Source organism: Phascolarctos cinereus, unplaced genomic scaffold (genome assembly GCF_003287225.1).
Source record: "Phascolarctos cinereus isolate Bilbo 61053 unplaced genomic scaffold, phaCin_HiC Scaffold_4;HRSCAF=312, whole genome shotgun sequence".
Taxonomy (NCBI): Eukaryota; Metazoa; Chordata; class Mammalia; order Diprotodontia; family Phascolarctidae; genus Phascolarctos; species Phascolarctos cinereus.
This window is the reverse complement of record NW_027555847.1, coordinates 154632549-154648182: the sequence shown is the minus strand read 5'-3', so window position 1 is coordinate 154648182 and position 15634 is coordinate 154632549. Positions and strand designations below refer to the sequence as shown.

Genomic DNA, 15634 nt, shown 5'->3' with positions numbered 1-15634 from the left:
TCAGTAGAACATTTAAAAAGAGTTAACTTGAATCTGTCATCTGCATGGCAGGTATAACAAAGGTGTGTCTTTGTTCCATCTTTTCTTCTCAGAATTGAGACTTTCTTTAGTGACAGTTGCTCAGTTAAAAGATTTGAATAAGGAAGCCTTGCCCATTGTCTCAACTTCATATACTACCCCACCTCCACCATCCATTGTCTCTTTTTCCAACCCTAATTGTTGCTGGGATTGGCTCTCACAAATCTTCAGGAAAAAAAAAAAACATATATGTATATATGTGTACACACACACACACACACACACACACACACACATATTTTCAGGTCTAATGCCTTCCTTCTTGTCTAGATGGCATAGGTGTAGTAACTTGAACCAGCAAGTTTATGATTTGGCTATGTTTAACAGTTCAATCTCCTTACAATACTTAAGCAGCTTTATATCCTGTTTCTCTGGATTACTTTCTAAAACCTATAATCTCTAGATGGATTAAAGGATTCATCGTCAGCAAATCCTTTTTCTTGTCATCAGTCTTTTCTATCATTCCTAAAGAAAAATGTTTAAGGGGAAAAAAAAAACAAGGTCCATTCAAATGAAAATGAGGGGAACATCCCAAAGTCAGCCAGTACCTTACAATTTCACATCTGGATTTATAAAGTGGGGGACTAAGAGCCAGGAAGAGTCTAAGAAGCCATTAATAGGTATAGGTGTCAATCAGAATCTTTGTAATGAGGGATAGAGCTTCACCATACTGTACCAAAAAGCAGAAACACTAAGAAAATTTAAAGGATTCTGGATAATCTAGCTTAGAAAATAGAAGGTAGGGGCAGAACTTGACCACCTTCAAATAATAAGTGACCATTATAGGAAGGATACTGAGTCACTATTCTCCATTTTCGATGGAATTAAGTTTAAATGATAGTAAAATGGAGTTTAATTAAACATAATTAAAAATATAAAGAATTTTTTTCTAAGTTTAGATAACTAAGCATTGAGACTAGCTGCTAACAAAGGCCGTGGAATTTCTACTCCAATAAAAGTGCTGTCTTGGAGCCAGGACTAGACAAATGGCCTCTTAGAACAATTCCCTAATCGATAAGTAGTCAAAGGTGAAAGGTGATGAGTGAATAGTTATTAGAAGAAAAAATGCAACTTACCAACAACCATTTGAAATGTTCCAAATGATTAAAAATAAGAGAAATGCAAAGAAAAAAACCTAAGGTTTCACCTTATCCAGCAAATTGACCAAGATAATAAAAAAACAGAACATGTCAATATCGGAGGGGCTTTGGGAAGAGAAGCATATTAATACACTGTTAGTGGAGTTGTGAATGGGTTTGATTATTTTGGGAAACAAAGCCACTAAATTGTTAATATTCTCTAATTCAGTGACCTGACTACTGGGTATGTAATCCCCCCCAAAAAAAAAATAGTTACGTAAAAACCAGTTAGTAGTAGCATCTTTATAGTGTTATCAGAAACAAAATGGTTACACATTGATGGGGGTGGTCATCATGAGTTATTGTGAATAAAAAAATGTAGCAGGTAAAGAAAGTGTGATATGTGACTATAGATAATAGAGACTAGACTTACTATTTCATTGGCATAAAGAATTCCCAGGTGAAGAAATTCTCTGCCAATGCAGTTTCTTGTTTGGGACTTGTAATCTTAGAGAGCTGTCTAGGTGCTAAAGGTGCCATAGTCACTATGTGTCAAAGGTAGAACTACAACTCTGAATTCAAGACCAGTGCTCTAACAAACTCAAATAGAAAGATTCCCATGGGCCATATATTGACTTAGAAAACCACAAATTAACATTATTTATGTTGTATTTTTATTTTGTTAAACATTTCCCATTTACATTGTAATATGGTTCTGAGGTACTCTGGAGCTTTGCTGGACCCTTCTCTTATTCTGCTCTCCCCCCAGTTGATACTTTTCGGCCACACCATGCTGCCTCTTTAATACTGTTGCAACATAAGAAACCATGTACATAAGGAATTTGGAGGGAAAAAATGGGAAGACTGACGCAAAATAAAGTGAGCTGAACCAAGAGATCAATATACACAATGATGATAATATTGTAATAAAAGTTAGCATTTACAGAATAATAGCTAGTAATTATATAGTGCATTAAGATTTGCAAAGAGCTTTACAAATATTATCTTGTTTTATCCTCACAACAGCCCTGGGAGGTTGTTGTTGTTGTTGTTCAGTTGTTTCAATCACGTCCAATTTTTTGTGACCACCGTTTGGAGTTCTTTTGGCAAAAATACTGGAGTGTTTTGCCATTTCCTTATCCAGCCCATTTTACAGATGAGGAAATGAGGCAAACAGGGGTTAAGTGACTCGCCCAGGATCATCCAACCAGTTAAGTGCCTAAGGCCAGATTTGAACTCAAGTATTCCTGATACCAGGCCCAGCATTCTATATCTGCCTGTGCAATATAAAGAAATGTGAAGAGCAATCCCAACTGTCAGTCAAGCTCTTAATTTCAATGCCCAATCTTTAATCTGGACAGGATATGATAAAACCACTTCTCTGTTTTTATATAGAAAAATATGGAACTCCAGGCATAGAATGTTGCATATGCAATCAGACACAGTTGCCTTGTTTGGTTTTGCTTAGCTATTTTGTTATTGTTATTGTTACAAAGGATGGTTCTTTGGGCAGAAGAGGTGTAGTATAACAGGAAATGGCTGTGATGCTGAATGAATAAGCAAACAAACAAATAAATAAAAGCATCTATAAAACTTAATAAATCCATCGAGCTAACTTGGAAAAATTAGCCTCTTGGTATCAGATACAGCCCCCAAATTCTAAGCTTCTATAATCTCAACTCAGGTTTGATTTGGCCAACAAGTAAGAAGACATTAATCCAGCTAGGTGGCACAGTGGATATAGACTGCTGAAACTGGAGTCAGGAAGACCTCAGTTCAAATGTGACCTCAGACACTTACTAGCTGTGTGACCCTGGGCAAGTCACTTAACCCTGTTGACCTTAGTTTCCTCATCTGTAAAGTGAGCTGGAGAGGGAAATGGCAAACCATTCCACTATCTTTGCCAAGAAAACCCCAAAAAGGGTCACCAAGAGACAGACATGACCGAAAAATGACTGAACAACCACAGTAAAAGGAGAAATTGTTCCCAGTGGTGCTCCTTAGATAAGAGTTACAAAAGCAGATTTCTCAGGTCACCTCTCTTTTTTTAACCTCATTCTAGTGAGAGTCTAGTCACATAAATTATGGAATAACAGAACTTTGAGCTCCTTCTTGTAAAGTATCTTAGGTCATTTTTCCCCCTTCTTTTTTAACTTTGGGTGTTAAATACATCTTTTGAATCTCTCATTTCTTTAGTGTAAATACTCCCTCTGTTAATCCATGTTACAACTCCATGCCTGAGTAGATGGTCATTCATGCATCATTGTGACCAAAAATGTAACAGGTTGTTTAGTTGGATACTTTCCTTCTGAGCATTTTTAAAAAATAATTCTTTTGTACAGAGATGACGACTCCTTTGTATTCTTGTAAATATGGGCCTTAGTTCTATCTCACTTTCTAATCTCCTCTTCAGCTGAAACATTCATTTAAGCTTATTTTGTGCTTATCAGGTTTCTCCACTCTTCTCTGAACACCCATATTTTTCATCAAAATTTTATCATCTTGCATCAGTTCTTTAACTGGTATTAAATCAGACAGTTATTGACTTCTGGCCGTCTTCTTGATGAGCAATTTCTCCAGGCAAGGCCAAGTTAATATCTAAGCTAGTCTTTAAATGACAGACACTATCTGTTGCCTATATTCAAAGGTTCTTTAGGTGTGTTAAACACTGTCAGAGTTTGATTCTTGGGTGTAGCTTTTGAGAACTTGGGGTCACTTGATACCATGATGAGGTTTCAGAGGACGACTTTAACAAAGGGCTATCAGGATAAATGTAATACACATAAACAACTTAGAACATGGTTGGGGGAGGCACCACAATATTTGTGGAAACACAAAGGACTGTTTTCCTGTTTTCAAACAAAGTCTTTATCTTTACGCAGAAGAATGATGTAGCACCACAGAGCCTATATCAGACACATCTGATGCTGCAACTGCTATTTTTCAATATTATTTTTTCTTCAGAAGTGTCAGAAAATTCCTTGTCCCAAGGGGATTTGTTCAGTCATGTCCACCTCTTTTTTATTTTTAGGCAATTGGGGTTAAGTGACTTGCCCAGGGTCACACAGCTAGTAAATATCTGAGGTCAGACTTGAACTCAAGCCTTCCAAGGGGCTTTGTTAAGAGGCCTATTGTGTGAGTCACTAGATCATGCATCATATCCAACTCATGTAACAGACTATGGGCACCCATCTTGTCCTGGAAAGAGAAAAAAGAGAATCACAGAATGTTAAAGGTGGTGCAATGGATAGAGTACCAGGCCTGGAGTCAGGAAGACTTATCTTCCTCAGTTCAAATCTGGCTTTAGACGCTTAACTGGCTGGATGAACCTGGGCAAGTCACTTAACCCTGTTTGCCTCAGTTTCCTCATCTGTAAAATGAGCTGGAGAAGGAAATGGCAAACCACTCCAGTATCTTTGCCATGTAAACCTCAAATGGGGTCACAAAGAGTCGGACAACTGAACAAGATTATAACAAATTGTAATCACCTAGGCCCAACTCCCAAACAAAACCAAGGAGACAGAATTCCACATGTGACATAGTGTTTGAGTTTTGGACTTGGAGTCAGGAAGTTGTTATTGTTTGGTTGTGGGTTTTCTTGGCAAGAATACTGGAGCAGTTTGTCATTTCCTTCTCTGGTGGATTAAGGCAAATAGAGATTAAGTGACTTACTCAGGGTCACACAGCTTGTGAGTGTCTGAGGCCAGTTTTGAATTCAGGAGCCGGGAAGACCTATGTTCAAATTCCACCTTTGAAGCTTATGTGAATGCATAAACAAGCTGCTTAATCTTTATGAAGCTCAATTTGCTCATCCCTAAAATGAGTAGATTTAATTGGATGCTGTATGAGGTCACTTCTCATTTTAACCCTGGAATTCTGTGAGCCAAAGTCCAAATGTTTGCCATGGCCTTTTGGAAATTGGATTTGCAGGAAAATGTATGTCACCCAAAAAAAAAAAAAAAAGACTTGGCCCTAAAACTGAGCTGATAACTGCTCCAGGCAGGTTAATTGTTCTTTTTTGGCAAGCCTTGCTAACCAATTAGAAAAGAGGGCTTAATAGTGCAAGCCCATACTTAATTCCCTAGGATCTGAAATTATCATGATTCTAGTAATAAAATCTCTCAGGATTAATTAGGAACCCACCTTGTGTTACTTACCACTTCCTGCAGAGTGAAAGGACTTGAAGGGCTGGTACCCTAAGCCTCTTTTTAGTCCACAAGATGTGGGTCAACACACTCAACCTGACAGGACAATTAGTAATAATGAAGAGAAAATTGTAAAATTGCACACATGCTTCCATGGTTTTCAATTGGGTAATTAATATGCAAAAAATGTAGTCTGCATTAATGGAGGGTCCAGAAGCTGTAATCTCTCTTCCCTACTGGTTTTTATGCCTCCTTTCCTACTAGGCATGGGTTTCAGTTCATTTTTTCTTTTATCAAACGTTTATTTATAACTTAATTTTTTTTTAAATCTTTTTTTCTCCCTTTATTTTCACAGCCCCATTTCCCCCCCACCCCCACCCCATCTGAGAGTGGGTGTGTGTTTGGCTAGCTTTGGAAGAAGTCCCTGACTCAAGGACTTTCTCCCTTAGAATACCATTTCTGGGCACCTTACATTTATTTCTGTTCATTTTCTTTTTCCTGTATTTTTTAGCTATCCAAGGGATTGTCAATATGGGGAGTAAGGAAGCTAATGGGGAGACTTTTTTCATAGGGCTTATGGGATTTATCTATCTATCATCTATCCATCTATTCATTTATTTGTATTCTAAATTTAAACATCAAATAAAATAAGCATTTCTGCATAGCTGAATGAATGAGCACACTAAACTGTAGATCTCTACTATGTATAGCTTGCTTTTTAAATATATAATAAATTTAAACTTTAGCTTTCAAAGCTATCCTGCTTGTCTGTGCTTCTTTCTGGCCTTCCTTCTGTCTTCTTCTTTGCATTTTTTAAAAAGATGCCTCAACAACCCCCTTTTCAAATTTCATTTTTGGTATTATAGTTTTATATCTTGAATCCTTTGACCTTGTAGAAGGGATGAAGGGACCACAGAACCCTAGAAGTTCAATCCTAGGCCAGGATTAATGATGACAAGAAAATTGAGTCAGAGTTTGACAACCTTCTCAGTGGACTAGACTGATTCCAGGACATGAGGCTATCAGGTAGTTTTTAGGCCAACCCTAGGAAGTACAAAGTAGGACAAGCTCCCTCATGTTACCAGATATTCTAGCCCTGTTTCCTGGAACTGCTCCTCCAAAATTTGCAAGTCACTTTTAGTGATGTCTCTTTATTCTGACTTTGTTAGAAATGGAGTTTTGACTCCTGCATTCAGATCCTGCCTCTGGTATTTCCTAGATGTGCCACCATGGACCAGACAATTAAACTCTCTGAGGCTTGGTTTTTTCATCTATAAAATGGGGATAATAATATCAATAGTACCTATTTCACAAGGTTGTCAAGAGGCTCAAGTGAAATCATGTATGTAAAGTGCATTGCCAACTTAAACACAACATGTTCTTATTATAATTTATAACTATATATATTTATTACAATTTCTCCAACATGGCAGTCTTGTTTTCGAGAAGAGAATTTTGAACAGGGATTCAAAGCACAGCAAAGGGCAATGATATTAATAATATTAGTAACTGACATTTACATAGTATGTTCAAGTTTGCAAGGCTCTTTACATATCACATTTGTTTCTCATAGCGCTCTGTGAGTTAGGTACAGGTATTTAAAAAAAATTTTTTTTATTTCAAGCATTAATACCACACATGAACATTTTAAGATGCAAGGAATAGAAAAGGAAGGGTGTATATTAGCATGGTAGCTCCTTGAAAGTGAGGATATTTCTTTAAATTCTTTGTTTTTAATTTCACTTTGTTGATTTTTTATATTATTATTATTTTGTTGATAGAGAGATGTTCCCCCTGCATCCCTACCCTTCCTATCTCTTTTAACAAAGAATTTTAAAAATAAGAGGAAAAAGAAAAAAAATAAAACCAATGAATACATTATATGCAACGCTCCCCATCCACAGGACCTACACCTCTGCAAAAGAGGAAGAAGATGTACCTTCTTTGGGATAAACTTGGTCATTATACAAGCATTATTAGAGAAGAAATTCAGGCACAAAAAATTCAAATATCTGTACAAAATTCAAAGCAGGGACTTTTATCCTGGGGTCCATAGATCTCTAAGGGGTCCATGAATAATAGTAAGGGGTTCAGAAAGTCTGTGAACCAAAAGGGAAATTTTACATCTTTAGTTTTACTATCCTCTAACTGAAATTTCGCATTTCCTTCAATAACTTCAAAACATTATTCTGAAAAATGGTTCATATGCTTTACCAGGCTTCCAAAAGTGTTTATGCCACACAAGGAATGTTAATAGCCTTTCATTTAAAGAATGACTTGTTTCAAACCACTGATTTTTGTTTGCAGACTGAATCTCCACTTGTAGTTCGACCCTATTTATCACTTCTCACCAAGTCTGAGCTCCATGCAGTCATGACTGCAGGATTTTCAACCATTGCTGGAAGTGTCTTAGGTGCATATATTTCTTTTGGGGGTAAGTGAAAAGGCTTTTGGAATTTCATTATGGAAAATGCAATCTGTTTCTCTTGCCTTCTATGTCCTTTTCCTGTCTCTCCAGTGATGAACAAAGGGGTGGGGGCAGTGACCTGGTTTGTGATTGCCATTATTAGCAACTGTGGTAATATAGAAAAGGTCTAGTATCTCACCTCTATATCTTTGCCTCATCAGCTATTTTTGAAAAAGAATGAGTTTTTATGAGAAATTGGTACCAAAATGACTATGGATATTAGATACTTCTATGGATATGTGATCTCATTGATGTGGGCATTACTTTATCACCAGAGCTAATCACAAATCTTTCATGCCTTCTAATCTTTTAATATAAATAGAAAATTCATAGTGACATAAACAGATTAAATTTATATTCTTGAATGCCTATAGTCTAAAACGGTGGCCTACCATAAAGTTAGCAGTCTTTTTGATTGGCAGCCCCTGTGAGAAAAAACAAATGAGCATGCACCCCCCAATACGTGTTGTCTCATATTAGAGTAAATGTAAGCTCCTTAAGGGCAGGGACTGCTTAATTTTTTTTTCTCAGTGCTTAGCACAATGCCTGGCACATAGCAGTCACTTAATAAATGAATGTTGATTGCTAGATTCTTAGATGATAGACTGATGGATTCTGTCACACAACAGTTGGACAAATAAATTGAAAGCAAACACAGATTCATCTGGGGAATGAAGGTGCTAGGAAGGTTTATGGACCAGAGAAGCTGGAATGTTTCTGGAATAGGGCACAGACACCAAGTGTGAGGGAAGAGAAAGAAGCCCATAGGAGTGGGCAGGCCTGATCTGTGTGAGTGACTGGGGCAAAGTCAATAGTTATCCATCAGTCAATAATCATGGAGCTAATGATATATATCATTATATACAGAACATACTTAAAATGAATACAAAACAAATGGGGGGGAATAGGTGGGGCATGTAGAAAGTGACTATGCTAAAGGAAACCAGGTATTCTAAGAGAGGTAGTAAGGAGGGATATGTTCGGGGCTGGGAACAGGGGAGGCAAGGAGGACAGATGGAGAAATGTGTGTAAGGGCAAGAAGGCCACTACAGCTGGACCTATATAGAATGTGTACAAAGGAGTAACGTATAAAAAGCCCTGGAAAGGTAGGAAGGAGACAGGTAGTAAAGTGCCTTAAAAATGCCAGCAAAGAAGTTTATATCTGATCCTGAGGTCCTATAGGGTGTTTACTGATGAGAGAGACAACATGGTCTGAGATCTTCGTGTGTGGCACTATTCAGCCATGTCTAACTCTTCATGACCCCCATGGACCATAGCATGCCAATACTGTCCATGGGAGTTTCTTGGCAAAGAAACTGAATTGCCAAAGGGGGTCAATAACACTGAAATGGTTAAGAACTCCTAGGCTAGATGGGCTATGCTCCTTCCGGTCTGAGATTTTGTGATTTTCACTTGCCTAAACCTCTCAAAAACAAAACATAGGAGCTAAATGATGCTGGACCTAGAGTCAAGAAAACCCGAGTTTGAATTTGGCCTCAGAATCCTTGCTAACTGTGTGACCCTGGGCAAACCTTAACCTCTCAGCCTCAGTTTCCCCAACAGTAGAATGTAATGAGAGCAGCATCTTTCTCCTAATATTGTTATGAGGATAAAATAAGGTAGTATTTGTAAAGCATTTATAATTGTTAAAGTACTATAAAATATCAATCGTTATTATAATAAATTTTTTTATTTAAAAATAATTGGACATCACATCAACTCCTTATCTCTGATGAGCTTTCTAAAGATCTTATTACCTTTTGACTAATGTTTATAAGAGGATGTATCAATGAATGAAGAACATCAGCTAATTCTCTTACATTTGAAATTACAGGTTTCAGCATCACATTTGTTAACTGCTTCAGTGATGTCTGCCCCTGCCTCTCTGGCTATTGCTAAATTATTTTGGCCTGAGACTGAAATTCCTAAAATAACTCTCAAGAATACCTTGAAAATGGAGAAAGGGTAAGTAGGGGCATATTCATCCATCTTTCACAAAAGGTAATAAGGCTTGTATAACCTGTCTCCTCCAGTAGATTTTCCCCTGCTTTGTTTCCCCCGGGAAAAGAATAAAAGGAAAATTCCAAGTATGGTAAAATCTCAATTAACCAGAACATTCAGGGAATGAGGTACTCTGGTTCATTTAATTTTCCAGTTATCACTTAGGCTTAACCAGAAATCCCTTTTTTATTTCTACCCTCATTGCCGAAAATCTTTCTAAATGTAATAATCCAATTTCCTGCTTTGGAAAATACAGTACAGTGAGCATAATTGAATCTCTTTGATTAAGGAGCTTGTGATGCCTCAGGGTGGTGATCATTCTGAAGATCTGCTCTCATTGTGATGTAGCATTATAGGCAATCGCCTGTATGAGTTCTGGCCCGGAAGAAGAAAAAAAAGAAAATATGAAATCCCTATTTTCTCTACTCTTTATCAATCAACTATAATCATACAGAGACTATATCTTAACTGACTGATACTTCTGAGTTATGGGTTAATTTTTTGAATTAATTTTTATTCCAAACATTACAACCAATGTGCAGAGAAACAGACACATACACCACTTTAAAGTTATCTCAGTGGCGCTTCTATAGAGATCTTGTTTTGTTTTGTTCATGCCTTTTGTTTTCGACATCACATTCATTTCCCAATGTATTCCTAACACATCTGACAACATATAACAATGTCTAACATATAATAGGTATATAACAACAATAATAATAGATAACATATACACACACAAATGTTTAAACATTATATATAAACCTTAAAATGTTTTATACATGCTAAGGTTTGCAAGCACTTAACAATTATCTCCCTGGATACTTAAATAAGAATCCATAGTGTGTAAAGTTTAAACCAGCTTGACATTTTATGAGAATACCTCAGAACAAGATCCTTGCAGTATATATAGAAGAATGAATCATAGCTCTGGAGCTGGAAGGGACCTCAGAGACCAGGGGTGGGGAACCTATGGCCTCAAGACCACATGTCGCCCTCTAGGCCCTCAAGTGTGGCCCTTTGACCGAATCCAAGCTTTACAGAAGTTGAGGACCTAGAGGGCCACATGTGCCCTCAGTAGCAGGGTCCCCACCTGATCTAGCTTAACTACTCCCCGCCCCATTTTATAGATGAGAAAACTGAGGCCCAGGGGAGTTAAATGACTTGTCCACAATCACACAGACAGTAACTGAGGTGGGATTTGAATGTTGGTCCTTTGCTCCAGCTGAGGAGTAATGAGGCTTTGTTCCATAATGGTCAGGTTGCCTTTTTTAAAAGTGTTTTTTGGGGCAGCTAGGTGGTGCAGTGGATAGAGCACCAGCCCTAAAGTCAGGAGGACCTGAGTTCAAATCCAGCCTCAGACCAAACACTTGACACTTAATAGCTATGTGGCCCTGGGCAAGTCACTTAATCCCAATTGCCAAAAAAAAAGTGTTTTTTAATTGGCAAATATTGTTTCAACAAACAGATACTAACTGAAAAAACAAACCATGTGCCTTCCACCAGCACTGCCCTCTTTCCTGATTCTCTCCCTCAAAAAACATATTCTCACAAAATAATTAAGCCAAATCAGGCAGTTTTTTTTACTTAAGGTACAACATGAACTGAGCTAGTATCCATCCACCTGGAAATGAATAATTATCTATCTTATACTTAGTGACACAGGGTTCTAAAACGCACAAAACTACATAACAACAAAACAGAAAAGAGTTTGAAATGTTGAACAAAATATTTTTAGGGTAAGTATTTATAATTTGTCTTTACGTGCAAATGCTGTAGGCAGTCCCCAACTGGTAATGAAGCCTGCTGATTCACCAAGAGAATAGTTTCCAAACTGTACTTCTAATTCACATTCCTGAGATGTGACAGCTTGAAATGTGATTCAGTTCCATGAAGCAAATATTTAAGTATTTACTCTGTGCTTATAAAAAGAATCAGTATCCTTTTAATTTGAACTTTTTAAAAAAGTATTCTTTTTCAGAAATATTTACAAAAGGGGGTATGGAAAAATAGGTTTATTAATGCATTGTGGGTGGAACTGTGAACTGGTCCAGCCATTCTGGAAAATAAATTGGAACTATACCCAAAGGGCTACTATGCATATATAACCCTTTGACCCAGCAATACTACCACCAAGCCTAAGGTCAAAGGAAAAGGACTTGTATGTGCAAAAATATCTATAGTAGCTTTTTTTGTGGTGGCAAAGAATTGGAAACTGAAGAGATGCTCATCAATTAAGGAATGGCTGAACAAGCTGTACTAAATGATTGTGATGGGTTACTATTGTGCTTTACGAAATGACTAGGGGGAAGCAGCTAAGTGGTGCAGTGAATAGAGCTCTGGCCTTGGAGTCAGGAGGACCTGAGTTCAAATCCCACCTTAGACACTTAATTAACACTTATTAGCTGTGTGACCCTGGGCAAGTCACTTAACCCCTATCACCTCACCAAAAAGCAAAAAAAAAAAAAAACGACTAAGGGAATGGTTTCTGAAAAACCTGGTAAGATATACATGAGCTGATGCAAAGTCAAGTGAGCAGAACCAAGAGAACACTGTACACAGTAACAGCAATATTATAAGGTTGATAAACTATGAAAGATTTAGTTACACTGTTCAACACAGCAATCCACAGTTCCAAAGGATTCATGATGAAAAATGCTATCTGCCTTCAGAGAGAGAACTGCTGAACCCTAAAGGCAGATTGCAGCATATTTTCTTTCACTCTAACTTTCATGCTTTTTCCCCCCATGACATGGCTAGGGTGGATATATGTTTTGCATGACTTCAAATACATAATGGGTATTTCTTGACTTCTCAGTGGGCGGGAGAGAGGCTGGAGGGAGGGAGAGAATTTGGAACTAAAGAACAAAAATTTTAAAGAAATATGTCTCCAAGAGATTGTCAAATATCTCAGTTTTACATTCTGCTTAAACTACGGTGTTGAGTAGCTTCTAGGATTTAATAAGAACCTTCATCTGAGCTGGCATTTTGGAAAACAATTTGGAATTTTCCTTAGTCATAAAAATGTCCATACCTTTTGATTTAAGAGATTCTACTTCTTAGGCATGTACCCCAAAGGAAGCAAAGCTATGAAAGGTCCCATATACACCAAAATGATCTTCATAGTATTTTTCTTTTTTTTCTTCAAAGTGACTTGCCCAGGCTCACACAGCTAGTGAGTATCATGTGTCTGAGTCCGGATTTAAACTCAGGTCCTCCTGACTCCATGGCCAGTGTTCTATTAACTGTGCTACCTTGCTGCCCCAATAGTACTTTTCAAAGATGCAAAGAACTGGCAATAAAGTAGATGACCACTGATTGGATATGGTGTTAAACAAGTTCTGGTTCATGAGTGTGATGGAATGTGACTACTATTAAAAATGGTGAATATAAAGGATACATAGAAGCATTAGAAAACTGATATGAACTAATGTAAAGTGAACTCAGCCAAACTATATAACCATACCTAATGATTATAGTAATATAAATGAAAGGATAATATTTTTAAAAATCCTGAACTCTGTGTAATTATAATTACCATGCTTAGCCCCAAAGAAGAGATGAGAAAATATACCTCTTTACTTTCATTATAGAAGTAAGGAACTCATACGTGCTCAACATTGCATACATGTGCTTAGTTTTGCTGAACTGACTTTTCTTTGTTACAAGAAATTTTTTTCTGCGTAGGGAAATGAGGAAGGATTTGTTTGGAAAAGAAGGAACAGTAATTTTTTTTTTACAGGAAAAAAAAAAGACCTTGGTTGGAATTCACCATATGATCATGGCTGAGTGACTTAATATATCAGAGTCTCAGCTTCCTCATTTATAAAATGGGCATGATAACATATGCACTGTGAAACCAACACTTGTTGTAAGGGCATCAATTTATAATCTTATCACTCAGCAAACAAGCATTTTTTTAGTAACATTATTTTTTTCTCCAATTACATTTTAAAATAATTTTTAACATTATTTTTATTATTTTGAGTTCCAAATTGTCTCCTTCTCCCCTCTCTGAGGTGATAAGCACTTTCACATAGGTTATACCTGTGCAATCATGCAAAACATTTCCATATTAATCATGTAGTGAAAGAAGACACAGACTAAAACAAAATGAAAAAAAAATTAAAAAGTGAAAAATAGTATGCATCGATCCACACTCAGACTCCATCAGTTCTTTCTCTGGATGTCGATAGATAGCATTTCTCATTGTGAGTCCTTTGGAATTGTCTTGGATCATTGTGTTGCTGAGAATAGCTAAGGCATTCATAGTTGATCATCACACAATATTACTGTTACTGTGTGCAATGTTCTCCTAATTCTGCTCACTTCACTCAGTATCAGTCCATACAAGTCTTTCCAGGTTTTTCTGAAGTCAGCCTGCTCATCATTTCTTATAGCACAATAGTATTCCATTACAATCATATACCACAACCTGTTCGGCCATTCCACAATTGATGGACATCTCCCTCAATTATCAATTCTTTGCCACCACACACAAAAAGAGCTGCCATAAATATTTCTGTACAGATAGGTCCTTTTCCCTTTCTTTGTTCTCTTTGGGATACAGACCTAGTAGTGGAATTGCTGGATCAAAGGGTATGTACATTTTGCTTGCTGTTTGGGCACAGCTCCAAATTGCTCTCTAGAATGGTTTAATCTATTCACAACTCCACCAACAGTGTATTAGTGCATCCCCTCCAACGTTTTTCATTTTGCTTTTCTCAATAACATTTATTAAGCATCTATTATGTGCCAAGCACTGTACTAGGCACTGAAGATCCACAGGCAAAAAATAGCTCCTGCCCTCAAGGATCTTAAACGTTCCGGGGGGAGACAATATATATACCTATAAATCTATACGAAGTAAACACAAGAGGAGACACTAACGTAGAGGATGGGGGGGGGGGAATTAGGGGGAAAAGCCTCATTTGAAGATAGCGTTTGAGCTGAGTTTACATTTATATTTAGCACAATGCCTGGCACATAGGGGTTCTTGATAAATGCTTGCTGATCTGATTGATTATTAATAACAATAATTAAACATGAGTTCCATTGAGTATTTCTACTTGAGAACAAAGAAAAGTATTTTAATCCACGTTGTTCTCAGGGTCACAGTATACAGTAGTGCTAGTTGCGTAAGAATTTATTGGATTCCTGAGCAGTGAAAACTCCCTGGAAGCACAACTCTAATATTGAACTTGGTGGATAAATAGTTTATTTAGTGCCACTAGTCATGCAATAGGCCCTAGATGAAAAAGGATGATGGATTGAAAGCTGGAAGGATCTCATAAGTCCTCTAGCTCAAGGATTCACATATAATCTGGAGTAGGTAAACTTGTTTTTAATAATAGTTGATAACTGCTGTTCACCATAACTGGCTTCTTTTGTAATCCATAGTTTTTATTTCAAGCCTTTAAAAACATTTTTTTTCCTAAGAAGGGGTCCCTAGGCTTTACCAAACTGCTCAAGGGGTCCAAGACACAAACAAGTTTAAGAACCTCTGCTCTGGTCAACCCCAAATGAGAAAGAACACTAAGACCAGGAAAGTTAAATGCTTTGACCAAGGTTATACAAATAATAAATAGCCAACTTGGTATTCAAACTTAGCTTCTCTGCTTCCAAATCTGGCATTCCCTCCACTGTACCACTGTACCACAGTACCTCTTTTTAATAGTCTATGATTCTAACATATAATGGGTATCATATTTCTTGCCTTTCCATTGGGTGGAGCAAGAGGTAGAATAAGAGAGAATTTGGAACAGAAAATAATTTTTTTTAAATAGCCTATGATTCTAGATTTAGAAGAAATGATAAAGTCAGTTGAGAGACTATGAAATAAATCTTCAACCAGTATGGCCTCT

The 15634-nt window shown here is 37.1% G+C and overlaps 1 protein-coding gene across 1 annotated transcript in view; it reads left to right on the top strand.

The window, feature by feature from the left end:
- Positions 1-15634, top strand: part of SLC28A3 (solute carrier family 28 member 3) — a 104555-nt gene that overhangs the window by 66529 nt on the left and 22392 nt on the right. The window contains exons 11-12 of the mRNA XM_020967003.2: positions 7610-7736; positions 9605-9734. Of these exons, the coding sequence (XP_020822662.1) occupies positions 7610-7736; positions 9605-9734 (257 nt within the window). The remainder of the gene's footprint in view (positions 1-7609; positions 7737-9604; positions 9735-15634) is intronic.